The sequence below is a fragment of the Lepeophtheirus salmonis genome, chromosome 9 (assembly GCF_016086655.4).
Source record: "Lepeophtheirus salmonis chromosome 9, UVic_Lsal_1.4, whole genome shotgun sequence".
In the NCBI taxonomy this organism is placed as follows: Eukaryota; Metazoa; Arthropoda; class Copepoda; order Siphonostomatoida; family Caligidae; genus Lepeophtheirus; species Lepeophtheirus salmonis.
The window spans coordinates 16,932,629-16,958,411 of NC_052139.2; the positions used below are offsets into that span (position 1 = coordinate 16,932,629).

The 25,783-nt window shown below is 31.0% G+C and overlaps 1 protein-coding gene across 1 annotated transcript in view; it reads left to right on the forward strand.

Annotated features, from left to right (window-relative positions):
• The window catches only part of LOC121124464 (uncharacterized), a 108,909-nt gene that overhangs the window by 64,813 nt on the left and 18,313 nt on the right, over nt 1–25,783 (forward strand). The window contains exon 2 of the mRNA XM_040719618.2: nt 21,583–21,753. Coding sequence (XP_040575552.1) covers nt 21,669–21,753 — 85 coding nt within the window. The 5' untranslated portion in view covers nt 21,583–21,668. The remainder of the gene's footprint in view (nt 1–21,582; nt 21,754–25,783) is intronic.

Sequence of the window (25,783 nt, forward strand, 5' to 3'; positions counted from 1 at the left end):
TGGTCTTGTGCGTTGTGGAGTCTGCCCTCCCATTTTTGCGGAGAGGAAGGAACGGCTGAATGCAGATGCTTACAATTAGCTTCTGAATAAGAAAGTGCACCTTGGGACAGAAAAAACTTAGAGGACAACTTTATTTTCACTCAAGATGGATCTCCGTGTCATTGCACCGCCAAGCCCCAGGCCTTACTGAGAGACAACCTTCTAGACTTTTGAGACCTAAAAATGTGACCACCCTCTTCTCACGATCCAACCTCCTATGACTACTGTATCTAGTTGAGTCTGGAGGAGAGAATGCGTGTCAATCCTCAAAGGAGTTTATCTTGATGTGTACCAATAGATAAGATCAACTCTGTAGTTTTCCTGATCTAAACATTTTTTTATAAGCAAATAATTAATCTTACTTTTAAAATAATCCTACCATTAAAATTAAAGGATGTTCTTTTCTTTGTCAGTGGGCATACTTAGAATATCGGCAAGGGATCAAATAATTATTTCCTTCATTATATATTAGGGACTGATAATTAACGATCGAAAGATTAAGGTATGATATGTATCTTCGCATATTTAAAAAATATATATACATATATGACCAATTAGTGTTTTTTAGAAATTCGTACTTTTTACAAGTTATGAGAGGATAATTATCAAGTTATTTCCACACATAAAATGAGTAGTATTTATAAGTAGGTTTTTGATACCCAGTATGGTAATTAGGATCATTTAGGTACAAGGAATAATTAGATAACCTTATTTCAAACTTGAATAATTGGCTATACGTAAATTATATAATATACATAAGAAAAAATATTTTGCAATAAATATTCAGTATAGAGACTCTAACATGACTGGGAGCATTGAGTTGACTTTTGAAATGTGAGTCCTTTGAGGTATTTTGTTAAAAATGGCTTGTAAATCCTAAGCGTTTTTTATCAGGCTAGTTTTTTTTTGTCGTTATCAGCCTGAATAGTACTTTTTATTTTATAACCTTGTTATCATTATACTTTCATTCTTAAGGAAGACATTCACTCAAGAAAAAAGTATAATCTCGAGTGGTTATGAATAAGGGAGATGAACAGAGTAGGTGAAAATAGAAGTATGCTTATTTATTTGAAAATAATTTGTTGCAAGGCCGTCCTTCCACTCCCTTACTATTCATTTTGGCGTTAAAAAGCTTGTCCGAATCCATCATAAAAAAGTATGGAGGCTTAAGAATATAACTTCACGACACTAAACATGTTTTTGATTTATATACAGATGACATAACTGTTATGCTTGAAGCAAATTTTCAAAAAGAATTAGTGAAAAGAATTGAAATAGTCATGAATTTCTTTACGAAATTCGGAGAGAAATCAGGACTGGAAATAAATATAAAAAGAACGGGGATTCTTCCTTTAGGCGCATAGGCTCCCTTATTAAAAACCAAATTGAATTAATAGGTATGGGAAAAATATACTGAGGTGAACTCCAATTGGTTACCCTGAATTAAAAAATACAATCGAAAATTAGAGATTCTTCAATCTACAAAAAAGAATGAATGTTTACAATCACCTCCTGATTCCATTGGTAGTTTATGAGAATACTACTTCTGTACCCAGATTAGCAGAAGTTGCAGTGATGGAAGAATAAAAATGGCTTGGAAAGTTGTTTCTTCAAATGTACATAGAATTAATAAGAAGGCTTAACTCTCAAACGGAGACGTCCATCAAGAATTTTACCTAAAATTTATCAAAAATATTTTTATAAACGTGTAGGATGTATTAAATGAGAAACACAGCCCACTAGTTTCACTGTTTATTAACATATTATTCTCTTTATTAGAATCAAAATGGTACACATATATAAAGGTTATAAAAGCACTTCTGTCCTTTGAATCATATTTAGAAATATCCTAGTGGCATCTAATGGAGGAAAAAAGAGTTTCTTTATCCTCCTTTTCCTCGATGCTACAAACCTGAGAACAAAATTCAAATACTGAGTGGCACTTGGCTATTTCTTCTAGTCCAGTTTACGGATGGTTGATGTTAAGATCTGAATACACTAATTTATATTTTTCAGCCCTGTCTCCCTCCTGGGGCGCTAGCTATATAATTTTATGGAAGCCCAATCCTCGATTCCACTCCAACTCTACTGTGGATATTATTGGATAGTTGTTATATTAATTCCCAATTGGATTCAGAATGAAATTGAGTATCGAAAACGGAGTAAATCCTGCCTTTCTTTGCTTAAAACGGAAAAAGACTTGTGTTTATTTCCTTCATCTCACAGCTAACTTAATGAAACATCATGACAGCAAAACTGCTCTCCACTCAAACATTATTTAAGCTATCAGGGTTACCCAGTTGTTGTTTTTGAAAATGCTGAAAATACTTACAATTTACAATCCTGAAAATTGGTACATTTTTTTAACCCTAAGTACCAATATGTCTTTGTACCGTGGTCAAATAAAGGTTTTTGGAGAAAGTTCGTACTTTTATTAAACTTATTATACACATAAAGATTGGTATTATATGATTGAATCTACAAATTTGAAATCCTGTATTTGAAAAATTAAATCTCTCATTGTATTATATTAATGCTTATTTTCGACAAGGGTTTATGGGAAAACAAAGTAAAGTAAATGATTTAATCATGAAATATAAATTGTAAAGTACTTGGTATCACTAGAGTTGTATAAAATATTACCTGAACACGTGTGAGATATATATATTTTTCTTGTTGGCAATCTGATGATGATGCACTTTTATTTTCCTAAGTTGTTTTCAAGTATAAGGTAATCACTAATCCCTGTGCTCATGAAACACTATGAATAATAACAGATGATTACTCGGAAGTTATTAGTGTAAGTGCTTGTCAGACTCTGAGTATAATTGAGGAACCACATTGTTGTAATTCCAGCCTATATTTATTTGCTATATAAGGATTTTAATTTGTGTTTATTTAGATTTCTATCACAAGTGGATAGTATGGGTGTACTTAGGGAAATAAATAAATCAATATGGAATCAAGAAAAGACCGCTCAAAATCAATTTGCGATTTGTAAAAAAACTCTAAATTGTGCTATATATCAATATGTCCTCCTCCACAAGCAATAACAGCCTCGGCACATCGGCAAACAGATAGGCAGCTCTTGATAATGAATAACGTGTCCATGACTTACCACACTGTCATGATGGCAGCTCGGAGCACATCCAAATTTGAATTAGATGTGTGGCAGACATTCTTTTCTAAGACGTCTCATACCTACAAGTACAAGGGATTGAGGTCAAGGCTGGAGGAGGGTCACATAAAGCTAGACTAGAAGTCGGGCATATTATTGATGCATCAGTTTTTCTTCATTTTTACTCTATTAGACTATGATTATCTTTTTTTTCTGACAAGAAAAAAAACATTTCTAACTTAGTATAATACAGTCCCTACACATATTAAGACAAAATAAAAGAAAAAAACAATAATAGGTGAAACAACACTAAAAAACACAGCTTTTTTCATATTTTTTTTAATACAAGCACCTAAAAGGCCAAATTAAATACCAATGTCAGAGAAATTTGGTAATACGTCGAGTTCTTTGTTGATAAAGCCTTCCAAATTTTTGGAATAGGTTTCTTGTTGCATCTCCAAATAATAAATTCCACTTTGCTGATGATGGCCTCCACCTGAACAGCCCTGGGAAGATTCGTTTCCTTGCCACTACCCCATCAGTTTTTGATGTCGAAACTTGTAGATTTTCTTTTATTTTTACATGTACATTTGTAGCAAAGGTCTTATCTTATCAATCTCGTATATAATAAGTCCGTATGTTTCTATTTTATCGCTACAGAATGCCCAGCTTATACGCTCATCCTCATTTTGCGATTTATTCGGTTAAATTGATGAGGTGGCGATTCTGTAGGGGAGCCACTTTTGCTTAGATAAAGAAATAGGGCTTTAAAACAGAGTTTTCGTATCGATGTCAAACCTCAGGAGAACTAGTCTGTCCAACCGTTTGGCTACCCTTTTTTTCACTGACATTTCTCCATGAACTAGTATTTCTGTTCTTATTCTTCTCTTTTTAATTGACTACATAGCTACGAAAATTGACTTCTTGATATTTTATGCTGTCTCGAGGGAGATGCTAACAGTCTCTGAAGCCTTCTAGGCACTGACATCGAGAAAAAATGATATCTTTCACTAGTTGCATTTATGTTGTGTCTACGACATTTTACCCTAAGAGTCAATATATAAAAACAAAACTTGTTAATTTTTGTTTCAATAGTCGTTTGAATTCATAACAAAACCTTACAGTTCAAAATTACAGGTATAAAATTGTATTTAAATAATTTGAACCCCTACTTTGTGACAGTGTTACCTCCGTAACACAAAAACACTATTCAATTTTGTTGTTAGATATCCCTTCCCTCGTCTAATTTGATACGTCATGACTATATCATAATTTATTATTTTTGATAAATAAAGAAAGTAATAATTTACTTGTGGTACGTTACCAAAAGGATTTTGGCTATCATATACAAACACAAATCTATAACATCCCTTTTAATAAAATATTAGAAAATAACTTTAAAATATAGTATCCAATAAAATCTTATGAAGGATTTTAATATTAAGAAATATAGTTATTTAATTCATTTGTTAAAATCGTGGAGAAATAATAGCACAATGATAGTACAAGAGTAGTAAAAAAATAAATAACAGTTAGTATATTTGACTTATCTCCTTAACTACCAACTGATTTCAAACCCCTTTTCTGGAGGAAAAGTTGTATGTTACATTCAAGGTAACAACGTAATTGATATTTTTTATTAATATATAATATAATTTATTTAACAAAATTAATTAAGCAATTCACAATTCTTTTTCGCTTATATGATTGGGTATTTATCGTAAAGGGAATCACTCAAAACAACTCACTCCAGCCTCGATCACAGCCTCCTATATAACTTTATTGAACTTAAAAAAATATATATATTATGTCACAAATTGAGAATATCTAAAAAATGGTATCATTGAATAAAATTATAGCAAATAGATGCATTTAAGAAAAATGGCAGAAAAAAATTGTAAAGTTAGAGTGATAAACCATTAAACAAAGTTTATACTTAATTATATTGCAAATTTTTTGTGTGCTTCTTCTTGTAATTACACTTGAAGAAAGTTTGTTAATCATATTTAACTAATAGTGTCCTTTACAGTAATTTGTGCAAAGTAACATTGAGTAATCGATTAGGATGAATGAGATTAAATTTAATGGAAATGAAAATTTTACAGACATGTGTATATTTTGTTTGTTAGACCTCTTTAAACAACTCTTTACTCGAGCAAAACGAATATATAAAGATTAGTGCAAAAATAAAATGTTTAAAGAAAAATATTGAAGAAATGACACGCTGTGGTTTTTATAAATTACTTATCGTCATTTTAAAAAACTATATCGTAATTGATGTGTTGATGGGTGTCAGGAAAATTCGTGTAAAGAAGTAAACCGGATACAGATCGTTCCCCTGTCAAGGAGAAGAAACAGTCAAAGAGCTCTGAGGCTGGTGCTTCTTGATTGATGGTCGAACGCTCCTGTAGTCTTTTTTTCTGTTTGGTGTTTTTTGAAAATGAAACTTTCAATTAAAAAAATACTGAGGAAAAATTCAGTCTGTGTATTTTTTTCGTCTTTTGTTACTTTTCTTTTCAATATGATAATGGGCTCAAACTCAAGACAAATAAATATTTATTTCTAAATCTATCGATATGAATCAATGTCTGGCGCATTTGTTCCAAAAACGCCCAGAATCACAAATTTTTATTTGGAACCATTATCCAGGGATTTTAAATCGAATATGGACATTAAAAAAAAAACTTCCTTTAAACACCAGGGGCAGAAAAAATAGGGAATCGAGGCATGCCTTAATTCACCATCTTTTGATCTTCAGACATCAAATCAAAAGTTTCATCCTCTTATAATCCAAATTGTCCTCTCTACCTTCCAAAAAAATTTCATGCCGTTTTTACAGGAGATAACGACACTAAAAGTGTTCAGACGCTAGTCACGAAAAAAGTTAATGATGTTATTTTTGTAAAGGGTTATTCACAAGAGTGAATGGAATAAAATATGTTTGACCATCAATGGAGTGACATTTACTTTCATTAATGCATATGAACCTAATGAGCTGTCTATTCCTTTCTTCCAATCTATCATCAATATTCAAAGGAAAGACTCGTTTCTCTTTATATTGATTGGAGACTTGAACGTTGACTTTGACAGCTTTCAAATTCAAAAGAGAAAGTATCCTGACAAAGAAACAAAGAGTCTTCTTGGATTGACCTGGCGTTGATGTCCTATAGCCTACACAAAACAATATATATACCTGAACCAGCATCTGATCATAAACTAATAGAGATAATCTACTATTGTCATTTGAAACGGCGTTCATTTATTTTATCATGATGGATTCTTGGTGAAGAAAAATTTAGAGTAAAAATTCGAAAAAATCTTATTCAATGTTATAAATCGAAATTCAACGCAAAACAATTATTAAATTGTAGCTCTTTATTTACTCGAACCGTTACGGCAGATACTTTTAATTTATTTAGAATAGCATAAATTGCCGAGAAAGAGATTAATGATAAAGTAATGGATGAGATTGATTCAAGAAGAAGACTTAAAAATTTACCCAGACAAAAAAAAATACTCAGCTCCTAGGATAGAAAAGATTATTACTAATGGCAAAGTAAATATAAGCCAAAATATATTTTATAATATTTTCATTCGGGGTTTCAATCAGTGTCCAAACAGAAAGGATTTTCTCCCTTAATGGCATGGATGAGACCTAAATGATAACATCTATTCAATAGAAAATATGAAGAATTTTTATAATGAAAAAGTTTAAAACTATCAAGGTGGCCGGCCGAGAGGGAGTTTCTGGAGACCTTTTAACCATGTTCCTGGATGAAAATAAGCCCTTTCTGTATGGAATGAAGTGTACGATGGAAAAGACAGGTAGAATGCCTGGATAATTCACAAAAGGAAAAATAGCTTTTATTTCTAAAAAAGGAGATGGGACGGATTTCAACCACTGGAGGCCTATTACCTTATTGAACGCCTCTTACAGAATTTTATCGGGTGTTTGGGTGTGCAAATGGAGCCCATATTATATAAAAATATTGGAATGAACCAGAAAGGCTTCTTGAGGAAAAATAAAGTTTCTGATGTTTCACGAAACATCCAAGCAGCTTTTTTATTAGTCACTACTAGAAAAAAATATGAAGCGATTATGGGAGTTGACTTTAGTAAGGCATTCAATTCGATAAATAATTGCCATTTTTTTAAAACTATTGAGATACTTCTCTCCAAAAAGTTTTTTAATCCTATGAGGGACCTTTAATAATTGTCCATCTACTATTTTGTTAAGCTGATTAGAAAGTGAACCAATTTATCTGAAAGAAAGGTGCAGAGCAGGCTGCCCGACCGCGCCTCTAAAATTCATTGCATCTATAGAATAATTAATTATACATATTTAAAAAAAGTAAAATGGGCTTGGTGATTATTTTAATGACAAACCGCATCTGATCGATGCTTATGTAGATGACTTCACTTGAACAGTAGAAGCTAATTCAGAGTTACAGCTTCTTAGAAGAATCAATATCCTACTGGACTTCTTCAAAAAGTTTGAGAAAAGATCTGGTTTAAGGCTCAGCAGGCAAAATACCTTCATTCTTCCTTTGGGTACTTGAAAGGCAAGTGAGGATGAAAAAGTAAGAAGTTGTCAAGTCAAAAATAAAATTGGGATCTTGGGCATCATTTGGGAGTGTCATGCGCTCATATTTTGAATTGGCATTCTATAAATGGTGGTATTTACCAAAACCTGTCTAGGTTGAGACATTTGAATATTCAGAGAAGTATTGATCTATATAACACGCATGCCGTTCCCCAAGCTATATACAAAGCCATTGCTTCCCCTCAATTTGCTATGAAAAAGAGGAAAGAGAAATAAGAGTGGCTTAAAAAGCTATTTCCCAATGCTATTTGACCCCATACAATGGCCTAAATCCCTCCAGCGAGGGGGAATCGTACTTTTAGTGAATATAATTCCGAAACTATATATCAAGATTTTTATCAATATGTCCAGGAAATCGGACGTTGAATGGAAGAGACAGGTTTGATCCAGCGAGTTTTAACATAGGCTCATGATTGGTACTGACCTCACCAATGAGTAAATTACTGCTCACTTCTCGGTATGGGCTGCTGAGCAACTCATTCTTTGGCCAGCTGTTCCTTTTTTCAACGAGGATTCTATTTGGGATATAATCTGACGCAAGGTTAAGAAACCTGGAATTGCAGTATTAAGGAATCTTAATACTGCAAAAATATTAGACAAAGAAGCCCTGGAAAAAAACTTATTTTAACCTTTCATCACCTAATGGCGTAAACACCCTTTTTGGATGGTCCTTTTTACTTCCCTTTTAAAAGAGCGACGTTATATATTATTGTTTCTAGACCCTCGCATCTTAACATGAATTTTACTAAACTAACAGACGAAGCTCAATCGATTTCTCAAAACTATTTAAATTCGTTAGGACTTTGAGAAAATTGGAGAACAATAATTTTATCTTCCTTTATGTATATTTGGGATTGTGGAAAATTTACCGCACAATTTCAGATCTCTGCCAATTGTATCATATTTTATAATCCATGCAAAGATTGTGGGAAATTTGTTCATAATACACTGTATGCCTTTCTGGATTGCAGGGCTGTAAAAATTCTGCAAAGATTTGTCACCATAAACATCAAGGGTTTGGAAATTGACCTTTGAATTTAATCAAAGCTTCTATACTCTTCGGATAATCTCAAAGGAAGAAGTAGTCTCCTCAGAAGTCTATAGCCTTTGATTTTCCTCTATTAAACTCTAAGGCATTAATTGCTGGAAGGCTTACATCCTATGAGCCAATATACCACTACTAACTAAAAGCAATTTTTATGGCATCTTTTGCTAGATATACCACCCTTTCCTTAAAATCCCCTTATGCTGATGATACATCCTGAATCTCGGCGGCAAAAGAAGTAAAATTATATTCATCGGTATATTCCAACCAAAGGAGTTAATAAAGTAAGTCTTCAGAAGTTGTAGAATTTCTAACCCGGACTCTTGATTGCTTTGTGTTTATTTTGGCTTTAACTAATTTTATATATTGTAACAATTATGGATATTTTTTATTAGATGTTTAAAAAAATATTATTATTGATGTACTTCATTTTTTTTTAAATTTTAGATCAATGACACTTAATTTCCCCCACTAGAATAAACTGCTTGGATGAATAGGCCATTTTGTGTCTTTATTTTTAAACTGGCCTCTTTAATAGAAATTTTTGAAAGTTATTTGATGAAACAATTACTTTAAACTATAATGTTTGTTTATGTATATTTATCTACGTAATTGCTTTGAACATATAAAAGAAACAGTAGATAAATAAATAAAACAAAACCCTTTGGAAAGTTTGATCTGGGATTACTCGTCTTGTAGAAGACTTGCCTTGACAAAATTCGCCATATGGAAAGTTTGACGTAAGGAAAAAAAAATATTCAGCATTTTATTTGAGCTCTACAGGTTGTGGATTTTAGATCCGAAAAATTTAAAACTAAAGGATATTTCAATTCATTTACCAAATTTAATCAAGGCATTCATACACCAACCTTGTTGCAGCTTTCATTGTCCCTGATGGTCACTGCCTCGAGAATTGAAGCACACTGTGGGGCAACACTAATCAGGGCACGTTTTTTGCAATTTCTCTTCAAGACTGCCCTACACATAGTAGTCCAAGGGATTCAAATCTGACGATCTAGGAGGCAAATTGTCCAAAACTGAGAACTTCTGACAAATATGTTTTTTTTTCGGAATAAATCCGGCTCCAATTTCCTTATTTGGACAAAACTGCACCAATTTAAAACTTCATTATGATAGCAGACCTGTTAAAATCAATTTAATCTCTCTAGCATCTTACTCGATGGAGTTATTAACGTCCTGGGGCATACATCCGGTACGGAGGCACGCAATAATGGTGCACATGATTTGTATCTAGATACCATTTCAAGAATTTTTCCTTACACAGTTATGTTACTTGTAAATGAAAAAAACCCCGTTTATAATCATAGATCTCAGGGTTATAGATATATTGAGGTCTAAACTTGTTCCGGATAACAAATCCCCTTCCTATTTATCCTAATATGATCATTCTAATATACAGGGATTATTTAGTTTGTAATACATGAACACAAATTTGTGAAACGTTTTACTACAACCATGAAAGATGATCAAACATTCACTTAAAGGACCGTCCTGAAACATCTTATATAATTAAACCTTCTACTTCATCTCTTATAGAAATATAATTTGCCAAATGTTTAATTTTGATATTATATCTACCATACTTATAAGAAATCATTCTTTGATCTCCGATGCTGTAAAAAAAATTGAAATAAATAATTAATACCCATAAAATCAAACGTATGTAATTAGTTCGAACAAATTTGTATACAAGTATTATATTAATACACACTTAATTCTCCCACGGCAAATTTTCTGAGGGCTGGTATTGTTTAGATCTGTGTTGAGGCTCGGTGCAAGACCAGCTTTTCCCCCCTGGTTCTATGTTAAATGTTTTTTTTTTCTAGAAACATTTGGACTAATATTTCGATCCAGACCACGATATCAGGCAATAGACCAAAATTGATTGTTTTTAAATGTTTCCGTTGTTTTTGGTCTCAATAATCTAACTTTTTTCGGTTTAAATCAATAGACCAATTTTCTTCTGATTTATGAGTAGTACAAATATGATTTATACACACATTGAACTTCATAATGTGGATTTTTTGTTTGCGCTATTGATGGATAATTTTTATTATATAGAAGCTGGATATGAATGGTATCTCCGGAGAACTACTTCTATATTTCAAACATTTCTAGAAGATGATTCTAGAACAATTAAGAAATAGGGTTTTTATTAAATTAGGTACAGATTAGGGTCAAAACTAATTCAATTGGAGCTCATAGAAATAGTAAATATTCTGACCTAGTTGAATATTATAAAGGTATTTAACACTTCTCTCATTAATAAGTTATTACAAAGTTAATAATTAATGTAGTTATACTGATTGACAGACCTTATTTCTCCCCTTTGAAAAGTGCTTTCTCTTTTTTTTACACGTTTTACTCATGGTTTTGATACATAATAATGTAATATAATATATATATTTTTTTTTTGGTGAGTGTGAAGACCATGCCTCGGAAGATGTGATAAAAAAATATAATTATATTGAAGGAGAAGATATCTCCTGACAGATATCACTAAATAAACTACTTGCTTTTCGGATACCTTATAATTTTCAAAAGAGGGATAACAATATATATGATCACTAATATATTGCACGTTGACAACCTATACTTTTTTTAAATGTACCCCCTCACGAGTATTTCTACAATTCTCATATCCCTTTTGATGAGCACACCTACAAATAATTTCTTATACTTTAATTTTCTCTCACCAAGAATAAAATAATGATGATAGCAGCTTTGGAAAATAAAAAATAAAAACATTCTTTTAATTGACAGCTAGAAACATATTTTGCATGTGTCTAAGGTAATATCTTGTACAACTACAGGGTGCGTGGACAAAAACTGTCGGCTTATAAAAAACAACAACAACAAGCTTATTTTATAATATTTATTGATAAAATAAAAACGAATATTTTTATTAGGATATAGACCTGCTATCTATTCAATGTAGTCGCCGTCTGTTGCCAGAACCCGCTCAATGTGGCTACGAAAACGAGAACAGGCATTTTGGATCTGCACTGCTTCTATCTCACTGAATTTCTCCTTGATGCAGGTGATAAGAGACTGCTTGGTATTATGGGGGGGGGAGTGGTTGGCCATGTTCTCTACGTAAGACCAGACAAAGTAGTCCAACGGGTTCAAATCCGGTGATGAGGGAGGCCAAGAGGAGAAGGGTACGAATGCCAAAGAAGAAAAAAATCAGAGAAGAACAAGAGCATGTTCAGCAACTTTGGGTTCTTCAAGATGTTCAGCAGCCTGAATCTTATGAGTAACTGCAACCCTTGAGTCTTTTCAGTCAGAAGTTGGGCTGTCTGACGCCTGTAGGACTTGCACCTTAAGTCCTCCTTCACACAAGCCCTCATGGTCCACTCTGCCACGCCCAGTTCCCTCGCCATGGCTCTCATGGAACGCTGGGGGTGCTCATCGATGATGTCCCTGACCTTGTTGAAGAAGGTGACGTCCCGGGCAATCTTGGGGCTCTTCTCCTCCTTCTTCTTCCTATCAACAACGGCCTTCGGGCCCGATGACTCCTCCAACTAATTCCTGAGACTTCTGATCCCTCTAACTGGCATTGACAGAAGGCCAAAGATGTCAGCATTGCTTAATTTCATGTGATCCCTAAGCATAATCTGAATAGCAGCGCACCTACGATCTCTCTCATTGAACATAATGACTTGTCTTGGGCACTTAAAATGATGCTATCGCTACAAGTGGTCAACAATAACTGATGCCTATTACCGAGAAAAATTTTAACACCAAAAACAGACGGATCAGACATCAGCTGATGGAGTAATGTCGTCTTTAAAATGCAGCATATTTTGTCCACGGACCCTGTATACTATTTACTATAATTATTGGTTCATTTATGAATAGAAAACATCTAAGCATAAAGTAACTACTAGTGTGTCTGCTCATGAAAGACGGAGAGTAACACTCTGAAGCTGATGTCACTTGGAAAGATCTTGTTGGGCTCAAGTAGAATTAAGTATTATCCCCGGAGTAATCTTTGTTTATACGGAGTGGGATTTATGTCATTTCCTTCCCCTCATGGCTACTAGCAGCTGATTTAATAGAACGCCATGGCAGTGAAGCTACTCTTCTACCAAACATTTTTAAAATTGCTTCGATTATCACGTTAACTTTAGGCTTTTTTTGTTTCCACAAACCGACAAGTCATATTTTTTACCTTTTCTTGAATAACCTCAAATAGCAAATCCTCAATATTACATTCATTGTTTAATCCATACGAAGTAGTCTTGTTTCAGTCCTTATTTATTTGATCTGGTCCAGTCTAGTTTTAGGACTGGCCGTAAGAGTATCGCTCCTTCAGACTGTGAGTACGAAAACTGATCTAAAAATTGAACGTTGAAATACTAGTGGAGTGACTTCATCAAGAACCAAATTTTATAAGTTTTAGGACTGATATCCAGGGCTGAACTTTACCGTAAGATTATGGGTTTGGTCTGGAGTTGTAAGTATAAATCTTTGTTGGACTCAAAGTAAAATTGAGGATCAAGATTGGGGGTAATTAGAGTCTAGATTGATTTGGGTTTATTTGCTTCCTCTTACAGCTGTTTGCAGTTGATTTAATAAAACGTCATGTGAGCCAAGCTGAATTCTTCCTAATTATTTTTAAAATTGTCTGGATTATACGTTAATTTTAGGTTTCTTTTAATTTTATATACTGACAAATCATACTTTATCGAGCACTTTGTATAAATAACTGTACCACCTCTATAAACTTACCCCTTTGACTCAATTATCAAGATAAATTCCGCGAATGGAAGAAAAAAACGCCTACGGCATAAAGGGAATAGGACAAGTGACCATTTTGTGACGTCATTCCTAGTAAAACAAAAAGCAACATCTTTTGCATGGAAAAAAAATATAGCTTCACATCCATGTATCACTGCAAGATAACAGACACATTTCGTTACTTTGGTGTTGAGATTTCATCCGGATCATTTCTTTAAAATGTTGCAATTGTGAGCATATTGTACAATGTACATATTATTAATATTAAGTACGTTTAATTATTTTAGCGTTTTTACGTGATATTAACATTGTCAACACTCTGTTAGTGAACATCCTTTTTTTTTGACTTAGTTAATGAGCTAGAATTCGTCGTAAACTTAAACATCAAGGGATTTTTTTCTTGATACCATGTGACATTGACTCAAAATTACACTAATTAATTATAACAACATAAGAGTTGGGAATCAACACCATATAATTTGTTACTATTATAGTAAATGTATTATAATTTAATTTTTGATAAAAACTGTTATGAAATAATTAATACTTTTAACTAACTTTCAATGATCTCTACATTAAAATATTTATTAAATCTATTTATAAATTGAATAGAAGATATTAACTGACATAAAAAAAATGTTATATTACATTTTTTGTAGATCGTTTTTCAATTCAGTATTAGTATTTTTTCATATAAATAAAAGTTTTTCTTGTTTGAAAACGATAATTTAATAGATGATTGTAGCCCCTAGGAGAGTACTTATAACGCATTTATAAGAAATACCATACCTTTAGAGTAATTATAACGTCAAAAAAACTCGAAAGTGGTATGACTTGGCGAATTTCTGTCATGGTCAATGTGGTCACTGTCCTATCAGACTACAACTTTCTTGACTATAAGCCCTGGTGTGGCATCTAGAAGAAGGCTCTTCCCACCTCCCATGCAAATGTCCTAAAGCTGTGGTTCTCTACCTTTCAAATATAGCAACCCATTTAAAAACAAGCAATTAGGAAAACACCACAATTCTTAAAATAGCTTATGTATACATTCATTTTTGTTGTACAAAAAACTAAAATTCGTTCTGAATATGAATCATAGATTATTTGTTCGTGAAGTAACTAAACATTTCTTAAATTCTTGATTTGGTTAAATATTGCCATATACTGGTGAAAGGAGCAACAGCAGTGGCGCAACCATAAAAGAAACTAAACATGTTGAATACTGGTTCAGACGTTGAGTTGAGTAACTTAAAGAAGTATTATATTTAGTTTCATTGTATGAATTTATATAACCACCTTAATGTCTATTTTTTTCACCGTGTTTTGTATAATACAAGCAAAGTGTTACCCGTTGTTGCTTCAAATAACACACTAACATATTTGTGTAAAATTTCGTCTGTCCAGATAAGAAATCTATCTTATATTTAAAAAAATTCAAATCGGAATTTTGTAAAGACAATTGCAAAAACCAAACCTTCCAATATTTTTTAGTAATTCTATTTCGTACTTGCATAAAAAGAAGTTATAGAGAGTAATGTCATCGATACAATAACCCTCGATAATTGGTTCATTTTCGCGAATATTGTAAAAATTATATAATTTTTTTTTTGCAGAAATTCAAAAAAATATATTGTTAATTTATGTCTTAAATGGATAGTTTTATCGAATTTCTTCTTAAAAATATTTATAAGAATATAATATATTTTCATTCAAAGATCGATAGATTATTTTTTATTAACTAGATGTTTCGTAATTTGAATCTATGTTACTTTTTAAAGACTTTTTCTTGAGGAGATTATTCGCTAAAAACTGATATTTCACTCATTTAAGAAAAATTGTATCAGCTCATTCAATACTCAAATTGTATCTCATGCTCAGATATGAAATGCCCTAATTTACTTATGGGGCATCCTTTTAGATTGAAGTAAGTAAGAGTTGATGTTATGATAAATACTCAGGAGTGGAACCTGAGAATCCTTTCTTTGAGTTTAAAACTTTGTTAAGCATTTTTAAATCATAACAAAAACAAATATTAATGAATAACCCACCATAAAACGGAAAAAAACAAAACAATTAACTTGGGAAAATATGCAACCCTAAGCTTTTTTTTTTTTTTACCACTCACTTTGATCCTAATTGTCTTGAAAAGTTATTTTTTTAGTGAATATTTTTTTGTTGCAAAAATTGCAAATGACAGTTTCAATTGACGCTTGGTTAATTCATCAATCTAATCGAATAACTATTATTTATCGATAATTGAAGGAGACACCATCTTGGGCGCTTAAAGTTCATATTTGTACTACATAAATTAGACAAATTTATAATAAATTATGACGAAACTTTTTTATTTGGCTTTATTAATATTAAAGACTTAGCAATTTCATTGAATACTTCTTGATGAAAATGATTAGAAGTGATATTTGAATATAATCAAAGTAACATGCACTAAATATCCCTGAAAATAGTTCGATTTGTACAATTTTTTATTTGTAATTGTATTACAAGGAAATTACATTTTCGGCTCATATATACCGGGTGTAGAAAAAGTACTGAGAGCTGCCTCTAAGTAGTCATTAAAATACTCATAATTGAACAGGATTATGAATAGATAGTAAAGCTTTATTTTATAATATTTTTTACTATAGTTCAATACACATTCATTATTAATCTAACCACCAATAGCCTCAATGACCACTTCCAACCTCCTCTGGAACCCATTGCACACATTGACAACGTAGTCCCTTTTCATGATCATCCACTACTGGTTAATAGGGGTCTTCAGGGCATGATGTCTGAGGTGGTCCTCCCAGTGCGTATTAAATTGCCTATGATGACTCTTCTTCCCTCCACCCAGCTATATACAGAACTTTTGTCTACAAATTGTACATCAATCAAAGGCTTAGAATCTAAGCTATACGCTATTCAAAAATAATCAGAGCCTTAAGATTTAATCAACAACACCTGTTCAACCTGTTTTGTATTTTTAGAAGGTCTCATTACTTTTTCTATACCCTGTATAATAAAACTAGGCAATAGCAAAATATATTTTTGGTAGACAAGTCTTTTTATTTGTTGGTCCCATTTTGACATCTAAAAGTTTGAGAACTATATTGATGAAAAAAAAGGTTTTTATTATTATAAATGATTTGCTAAAATCTCAAGGCACCCCATTGTAATATATGATAAGAAATGAGAGGGAAGGTATCTGTCAAAAAGGCCAAACTAGATCTGGAGGAGTTAAAAAAAATAGACGAAGCCAATCCCTACAAGTCCATGATGGCCATGCAAGAGGTATTGGGGGGGTTCACACCAGATTGTACAGAGAGCTATAAAACTGTAGATGAAATGAGTCTTGTGAATTTGGAATGACCACTTTCGACACCACACGCAATGAAAGACAACCAAAGACACCCATCACCTCCGTTGCAAGACCTTTTGAATAAGTTTTTTGAATTCCTTTGAACTCTTTTTTTTACACTCCCTTCCCCCCTACAGGCCTCCAGATCCAAAAAAATGAACTTCCAATGAAATATAGGATACGTAAAAAAAATAAAGTTTGTCTGCAGTTTGTTTGGATATAGAATTATATGTCTAACTGAAATGTCTGTCATTTTCAGGATAATTTTTCATTTTTTTTCATTAAACGTAAATTTTTAATTTTTAAGAAGAAATACTATAAAATAATGCATTTTGTAAGTACAATTTTAGAATTAAATTATATAAATAAGTATCTTAAATTTTCGGAACATTTTATTATTCATTTCTTGCAATATTTGCAAAAATGAACAAGTTATTGCAGGTTTTTTTTCGATAACAATAATCTTGATAACTCTTTTGTTTTTGGAATTACGGGAAAAATATCAGAAGGTTTTTGTTTTTCTTTACAATGTCAACAGTTGCTATACACCATTTATTTTAAATTTCCAAAAAGGTTTTTTACAATTTTCTTCTCAAATTCCTATTTGGCAATTATCTTTGAATTCTTATTTTAACAATTTAGGGGATTAAAATTTTTTGGAATGTTAATTGAAGTTTATAACACAATCATAAAATCAAAAAAATCATAATAATAGTTTTAAGGCTACTAGAGCCAATAGTAATATTATTTGGAGCGGGTGGGGTGCTATGAGGGAACTTTGTAGATTACCTTACCTAACCGGATTGATATTCATCGTTATTATCATAGCAAGAATATTAAAATTATGGGGATCTTTCTCCACAACAACGGAAAATTTATATTATAACTATTATTATAATAGAATAATGCATATATAATTATTTTTCAATTATTTTGACCAATGTCTATGTGTTTTATCACTCTCTCCTTAGACGATCAACGCCGGGTAACCCTTTACTAGTAAATTATATAAAGTTGAAGTTTAAAACTCAAAGTGCTCAGAATTTAATGAACCACTCGGTACTTATGCTTCGTTTTCAATAGTACATGAATATATTTTCTTGTTGATCCCTTGTGTGGGTTGTATATTAATATACTTGTGTATAAATATTGATCATTATATTATTTATATGAAGTTTATTCACTTATGAGTGATCTGTTTTTTTTTTTTTTTTTTTGTGGTATCATTTGAAAACTTTATAGAATAGCCATTCCACGATTATATTTAATGATCTCTAATGCAATATTTTTGACTCTGTGAAACATACTTAAATATTGTTATGAATAAACATATTGTAATAAAGATTTTTACAGAGGAAAGTGAGTTTTTTTAGTCTCTTATCAGTTTGCCTTCAGGATAAAACATAGAATGAAAAGTTCAGGTCTTAACACATAGATATCAAAATTTATTTTTTAATTCCCTTCCTTTTCGGTTTGTACCAGTCTTCAAAGGACAGCTGTCAAAATTTCATTATAATCTGCTTTTAAGTTTGTGAGTTATTGTGCCAAGTGAGACGTTACTTTTTTTACTTACAAAATTTTTTGTTGTAATTTTACACTGCTTTTTGATGGAAAAGAATACCGTTGAGTCCAAGCAATGGCTTGAAAAGTAATAAAAGGACTCTGCTCCATAAAGGGGGAAAAAAACTAAAAATATCTAATTAATAATTATAATTTTAAAAAAGCCAATTTTGAGGGGAAAAATACTGTGTTTTCTTCGTTAAGCCCAGAACTTTTCAGTAAATGTGTAAAGTTGGTAAAAAACATATTTTTTTAAGGAACAATATTTATGTAAAAATTTAATCAGTGTTTGCCCTATAGTTTCAACTGTTCCCATTAACCTCTATTCCCACTATTTTATTGAAATTTTTGTAAGTCCTTATATACCAATCATAATAATGCTGTCAGGTAACGACACTTTAAGAGTATATCCATATTTTTAGGATATGTGAATGTACTCACAATTTTTGACATTAGTTCAATATTCAATATTATTATTCAAATCAATTTCAAGGGACATATTTAAGTACCTTACTCCAGCTTTTGCTCATTCGATTTTGCATCCCCGTTTGTCCTAAAACAAATGAATATATAATGTATTTACTAAAAAATATCCTTCCATTCAACGATAGAAATATAAGTTATTAACATAAATCAAAGAGAACCATTATTTCCACTTGTACACATAACCATACCAAAAAAATAAGTAATGTTATTATGTTTAGCACAGGATATTTGTAATTTATAACCCTGAACTATACTATTATATATACAGAGGTGAAGGAAATATGTCTTTGAAAGTGGGAGTGGCTTTTTCTAGTTGGTAACCTCAATGTTTTTTTTTAAAATTGTCACAAGCTGTTATCATTATTATTTAATTACTAAAGAGAAAACATATAATTATAGAGTAATAAGTACTAAGTGTGCTTATAAAAGATCAAGTGTATGAGTATTGGTTTGTTAGGAATTTATAAGTAGGATGTGAGTGAGGTGTTAATTCGTGAAAATGAGCAAATTAAATTTTAACACAACTTTTCGGATCCAAAGAGATATTTTGGCACTCTCGAAAATAAATAAATCCAGCCCCCTCTCTCACCCTTACTCCAAAATTATTTTTTCATCATGAATGTGTATTTTTTTAATATATTTTCAAAAGTAATACAAGAAACTCGAGAATGTCGTGATCATAAAAGCCTTTTTATACTTAAAGCAATCGTTATATAACAATTTAAGAGTTTATGAAGTACTGTTTTAAGGTCATATAAAAAGTCAAAGGTGACAAAAAAAGATTAACTTCCTCTTTAAAAACAATTAGCTTGTGTACTAGGGCAGCCATTTTTTTTTATTGACATGTTAATTCAATCTTTAGTTGTATTTCAATGAAAAATAAATGTTTGTAAAGTTTCAGTCTTCAAAGAGTATTTATGACCTCTATAGTTATTTGAAAATAATGTTTTTTAACGACATTCTCTATTTGTAAAGGGATTTTATTTTACTATAAAATTAAAAATCCCCAATGTGCATCAAAAAAATTTTAAATATAAAATTTTTTCTGAAAAAAAAAAAATTACAAAATTATATCAAATTATCTAGTGAAAAGTAAATAATCCTTAATTTGAAGAGGGGCTGTCTTTTTTCATAAAGTAATAAATAGTTAATAGCCAGTCATAAAAAATATAAAATTGGAATTGCAAATTAAAAATTATTTTCCGGATTTTGATTCTAGAAAAAACATCCGATTGCCATCACTAGTATAATGTGCGTGTGCTCATGGAAAGTAAACATAAGGATTGGTTAGGGTTTATTGACTGTAAGTCCTTGTCAGATTATAAGTAGAATTGGGGATTGACGCGGTGTAAAATTCCAGTCTTTATCTTTACTAGTAGATGAGGAGTGAGATTTGTTTTTATTTACTCCCTTAGACGCAGGATAACAGTAGACCTAAGCCGTTCTCCTCCCACCATTCATTAGATTTTTAGATTGACTTCCTTCAAGTTCTGTCTCTTTTTTTATGAAAGGGAAGGTTTTTTTTAAAAACTTTATTCAATGATGAAAATCCAGTGTATAATGGGGATGTTTAAAAAAAAACGAAACGGAAAATCAATCTAGTAGCTCTGACAATTTGAAAAATTATATTAGATTAGCTGTGACCAGAGAGGTAGGAGAAGGGATATAAACAAGGATATTTGCTAGATTTACTCTAATATTGATTCTCATATTAGACTCTGATTCCAACATGGACTTACAAATACAACTACACAACAAATCCTCACGATTACGTTCCATCTTTCATGAGCACAAACGAACGTTTTATCAATTTTTGAATATAATTAAATCTATTTAGGAAACAACTCAGGAATTAAATAATAATGACAACTGCAAAGAAAAAAAAATCCGTCTTTAGACTACCAATTACAAATTAACGGGCCAGATAAAAAAACCACCAGATTTACATCATAGTCATACTATTCTAAGTCTTTGTCCAACTTCTTTATATCGGACCGGATATTGCCCCTTTCAATAAAAGAGAGTCAACATTTCAAATATTATCCATATACCTGGATAGCGTAATAAATAATGTTTTTTTTTCTTTCTCCAAGCAACACATCTTTCTTACCAAAGATAAAATATGTACTTTTGTTTTTCAAACTCATTTATTTAAGTATGCATAATAAGCTTTCATTTTTATATCTCTCCTGAACATATGAATTTATAAAAGAATAATATATTCATGTAGATATATTCTAATAACCAATGAGAAACCTTACATAAAAATTCAAATATTGGCTCATATTGGATACACAATTTGGTTTTCGTCAAAGTTTAAAACACAAAAAAATAATTTTTCCTAATATAAGCATATTTAGACATTCACCATTCAAAAGTTTCTTTATTTTATTTGGTATTACCTATTCGTTGTTTCTATTATGTATAAATCATATTATATAAATGTTCATTATACGTAAAACATATATTATTTTTATATTTTGGAAATCTTAATTAAAAATCCTGAATTCCTCAAATCCTTTTATTGTTTTATTATTTGTATTTATATACACCACGTATTTCTTATACCTTTTACATATTTTTGACACATTTTGTTCAATTTATTTCAGAAGGCACTCATCGACTAAACGTTATATAAGAAGAAATAGTTTATTTTAGAAGTACTCATCATCGATTCAAACCATTTTGTTGAAGAATGCTGAAGGAAATTTTAAAAGAAGAGTCGGTTCTTCGACAATGGGAACAAATGCATCGACCTCCAGACACCATTCCAACCTCAGGTAGCTACATACTTTTATCAATGTATACTTTTTTTTTTCTTCCATCACTTGAAGTTCTTTAAAAAACTTTGTGAAATGAATTTAATAAGGCCCTTTCAATATAAACTATTAAGGATTCTCGGTAGAAACGAGTTAAAGTACTCCCTGGTTCCTCAAATAATATTATTATTATTATTTTCCCCCCCAATCTATTATTATTATTTTTTTATTTTTAAGGAGATAAATATTGAGTGAGTGGCTCCGTGTGAGTGTGCTCATAAAAAATGAAGAGTAGCACCAAGGATTTGTAGGGGTGTTAATCTTCTATATTAAACCAAGCTACAGCAAAATTGAGCCACTTATGAGCTTATAACTAACTAGGTAATTTATAAGTGGGTGAAAACTATCAATTCATAAGTAGTTCAACTCCCCCCGAATATTATTGTAAACATTATACATTATTCAACGAAAACTGACCACCTTATTTTTTTAAATATCTTAATAAATATTAAAAACTAAATTGAGCAATCATGAATTAAAATCAACCTATTTTAGAGGCATTTTTTAATGAAATGAAGAAAAAATCAAAAATATAATATCTTCTAAGTAAAGTCCTTCATTTTACTCGACTTTTTTTGTGATTATATACATTTTTTATTATTTTTAATAAATATAAAGTAATAAATAATTTATTTTTCAAATGCTGAAATGTTTGTATCAATGTGTGATTTAATTTCAACTGCGTTTATATAGTTCTGTCATGTCAAACAATTGCACAGAATCATAGTTTTATGTTAAAAACTGGATTTGAAAACCTGTCGAAGTTGAAAGTTTTAATGGTCATTTTCGTATTCTACGGCTTAAATAAAATGATAAATATGGGTTTCATCCTGCGAGGGCTCCAAGACTTGCATTTTGTTCCTTAGTGTTATTAAAGCAACATTTGTATGTTTATCAACGCCTCATAACTCCGAGCAATGCCGGGTACTGCCGTTAGTATGTAATAAAGTTACAATAGACTCGTTACTCCAAATTTCCCAGACTATAAGTGGTACAATTATGTTGATATCGTCATAACATTACTTCAAATTTGCAAAATTTTATATTAACTTCAAATATAAGCATTTTTTGATATACAATCCTCAAATCCTGAAACAATGTAATTTAAATTTTGGATAACCATTATATTTTAAAGATTTTGTTTGAAAAGAAATTACCTTAGTTTTTCATTTATTTTTGCGTCACATGAACTTATTTAAAGTGTGATTCAATAAGATTTTACTTCAAAAAGAGTAAATAGTTATATAATGTTAAGTTCAGCTTCAATATTGATAAACACTTTTTTTATAATTTTTTTGAAGCAAAATACTCTAATTTTTAATTCTACCCTGAGTCTATGAGGGACTTAGGCTTATAACTCACCAACAAAACATTAGCATAAGTGTTTGTTATTTATGAGCACCAATAATCGTGATTAAACTTCATACTAACACGTCGTTATTCCTTTATTGTATCTAGAATCCTTTCCTACAAAATATATACTTGAAAAAATACTTTTTGTAGTTAGTCTATTCGTCTCCTACTTTATAAAATTATTTTTTATTAGTTTTTGGGAATGGTTCACAGGTTATCGATAACTAATTGGAATTCAACTAATCACATTTTAATTCTGATAAGGGGAAAGAAGTCAAAACTCCGCAGTTGACAACAAAATACACAGTACAATTGAAAAGACTCAAAGAAAAGAGTAAACACTCAGAAGATGGGGAACAAACGAATTTATTTCTTGTTTCTGATTGGTTTAAAATTGTTATATATTAATATTTAAAGGATCTTGAAAGTATTTTGTTTAGAAAGAGTAGTAAAGGATTTAGCTATTCTTTGTAATTAGCCATTAATTCCAATTTAAGAAAAATAATGATCGTGTGTACAAGGTGGGGACGTTAACCTTGCAGTGGTATGACTAAATGACGAAAAACGTCATTTCTATGGAATTAATAAAGGACAGCTAAAAAAAAAAGAGTTAGTTTTTTAAATATAATATTTAGCTATATTTTGTATGGAATTTGTTCTCCTTTACAAGTACAACCAACATATTGCATTTTGGTGAACATATTAACAGCTTTTGTACTATAAAAATAGAACTATTTGAAGTCATGAATCATAAAAGGACTATCAGTTATTATTTATTGTCAGTCGAGGACCACATTTAGTTCGTTAGCATAAAAAACATCTCGAACTAAAGTCAGGAAAAAGAAAAGAAAAAAAAGATACTTTGTTGGCCCATAATTTAGTATCGATGCATATACATACTGTATCATTTGCAAAAAATACATATAAAAATACAGGCTGATTTATTATTACTTAAATGCATAAATTAGGATTTTTTCATTTTTTGATACTTATTGAATATTGGTTTTATGTTGACACACCACCTATCTACTTTTTTTTTATTTAAAAACTTTGTATTTGCTTTTTATTTATTTGAAAGAGTTGATTGATTTAAAAGTAAGTTTCACAATTTTGAATATACAAATATATATGATTGTATATTATATCATTTTCTACCTGTGCACATTGAAAATACATATACATTATAAGTAGTATGTACAAGCATTGCATAACAAATAAAATTGGCTGTGTAAACTATGTGAAAATATTCATATGCATGTGTATTTATTCAGTGGTATAAGTAAATAGAATTATAAGACTTACAATGACGGGTAATGTTGTTTATTTGTATACAAACAATTGACTCAATACATTCCTCCGAAAGCCACTAAATAAATCAAATATGTAAGCTCTCTCAAATGCGAATATCAATTACAGAGATTGTAAATCAAAAACATTTATTTGCTAAAGAGTTTATTTCCTTTCTTTTATGATTTCTCATAGCAAATCTAATAAAACGTCATGAGTTTAATTGCTAAGCTGCTTTCCTGGCGAAAATTCTTCAAATTGTCAAGATTACAAGAACAATCTTCCACAAAAATCCAGGAAATGAGAAAATCCCAAACAAGGTACATACATACCAATATTTAGAGATGCGTAGAATATATTCTGGAAAGTAGAAATGGTTTTTACTAGTTGGTAATCTTTAAAGGTTTTTTTATCTTTCAATGCTGTTATCATCATTAGCTAATTTGTGTAGATGGAATATCAAATACACAAAAAAAAAAAAAAAAACTAGTGTGTGGAGTCATTAATGACGGAGAGTAATAATGAGGGTCTATTTGAAAGTTATAAGTGTCAGTCTTTGCTAGAAAAATTGTAATATTGAGGATCAACATCAGAGTAATCCAAGCCTATTGTCCTTGCTTTATATATAAGATGGATTGGTGTTTGATTACTTCTGCTCACAAACTGACTGCAGCTAATCTAATAAAACGTTATGCCAGTTAAGCTGCTCTCCATCAAAACATTCTTCAATTTGTCAAGGTTACCACTTCTTTAAATTGGTAGGATGTAGTTTCACGGATTAAGAATAATTAAACATTATAGTATTACATTTACACCATCGGAATTCGGAATCTTCATTGAATTCCATATAAATGAAGTATACTTCCTTCTCTAGGAATGACGTGTGCGCGAAAGTACTCACATTGAGTTCAAGAGGATAAATTATCCAGAGCACGTTATACATTAAGCTACGTAGTTCCATCCGGTCTAGATCCATTCTATAGGTGAATTGTTGTTGACGTCAAATATGATTCTAAATTGTGAACATCGACGTTGTGTTGTACTAATCATGCAGATAGAGGATAAAATGGTCCATAGTTTGAGACCGAAATAAATATGTCTACATCACGGTGTTACTTTAGTAACACAAAAATATGCCTTCAGTGTTTTTGTTCTCAACTGTCACTTTTTCATTGGCTAACTATCAGACAATTTTTGTCCTAGTTTAGTTTCGTTTCAGATGAAAGATTGTAGGCTACAATATAGGTAACGATGCAGTATATTGAGACCAAACAAATCAGTTAAATATTCGAAAAGTATCAGATTTCGGTTTATGGTCTGAGATTGTAGTTTAGATTGTCAAAAAATTTAA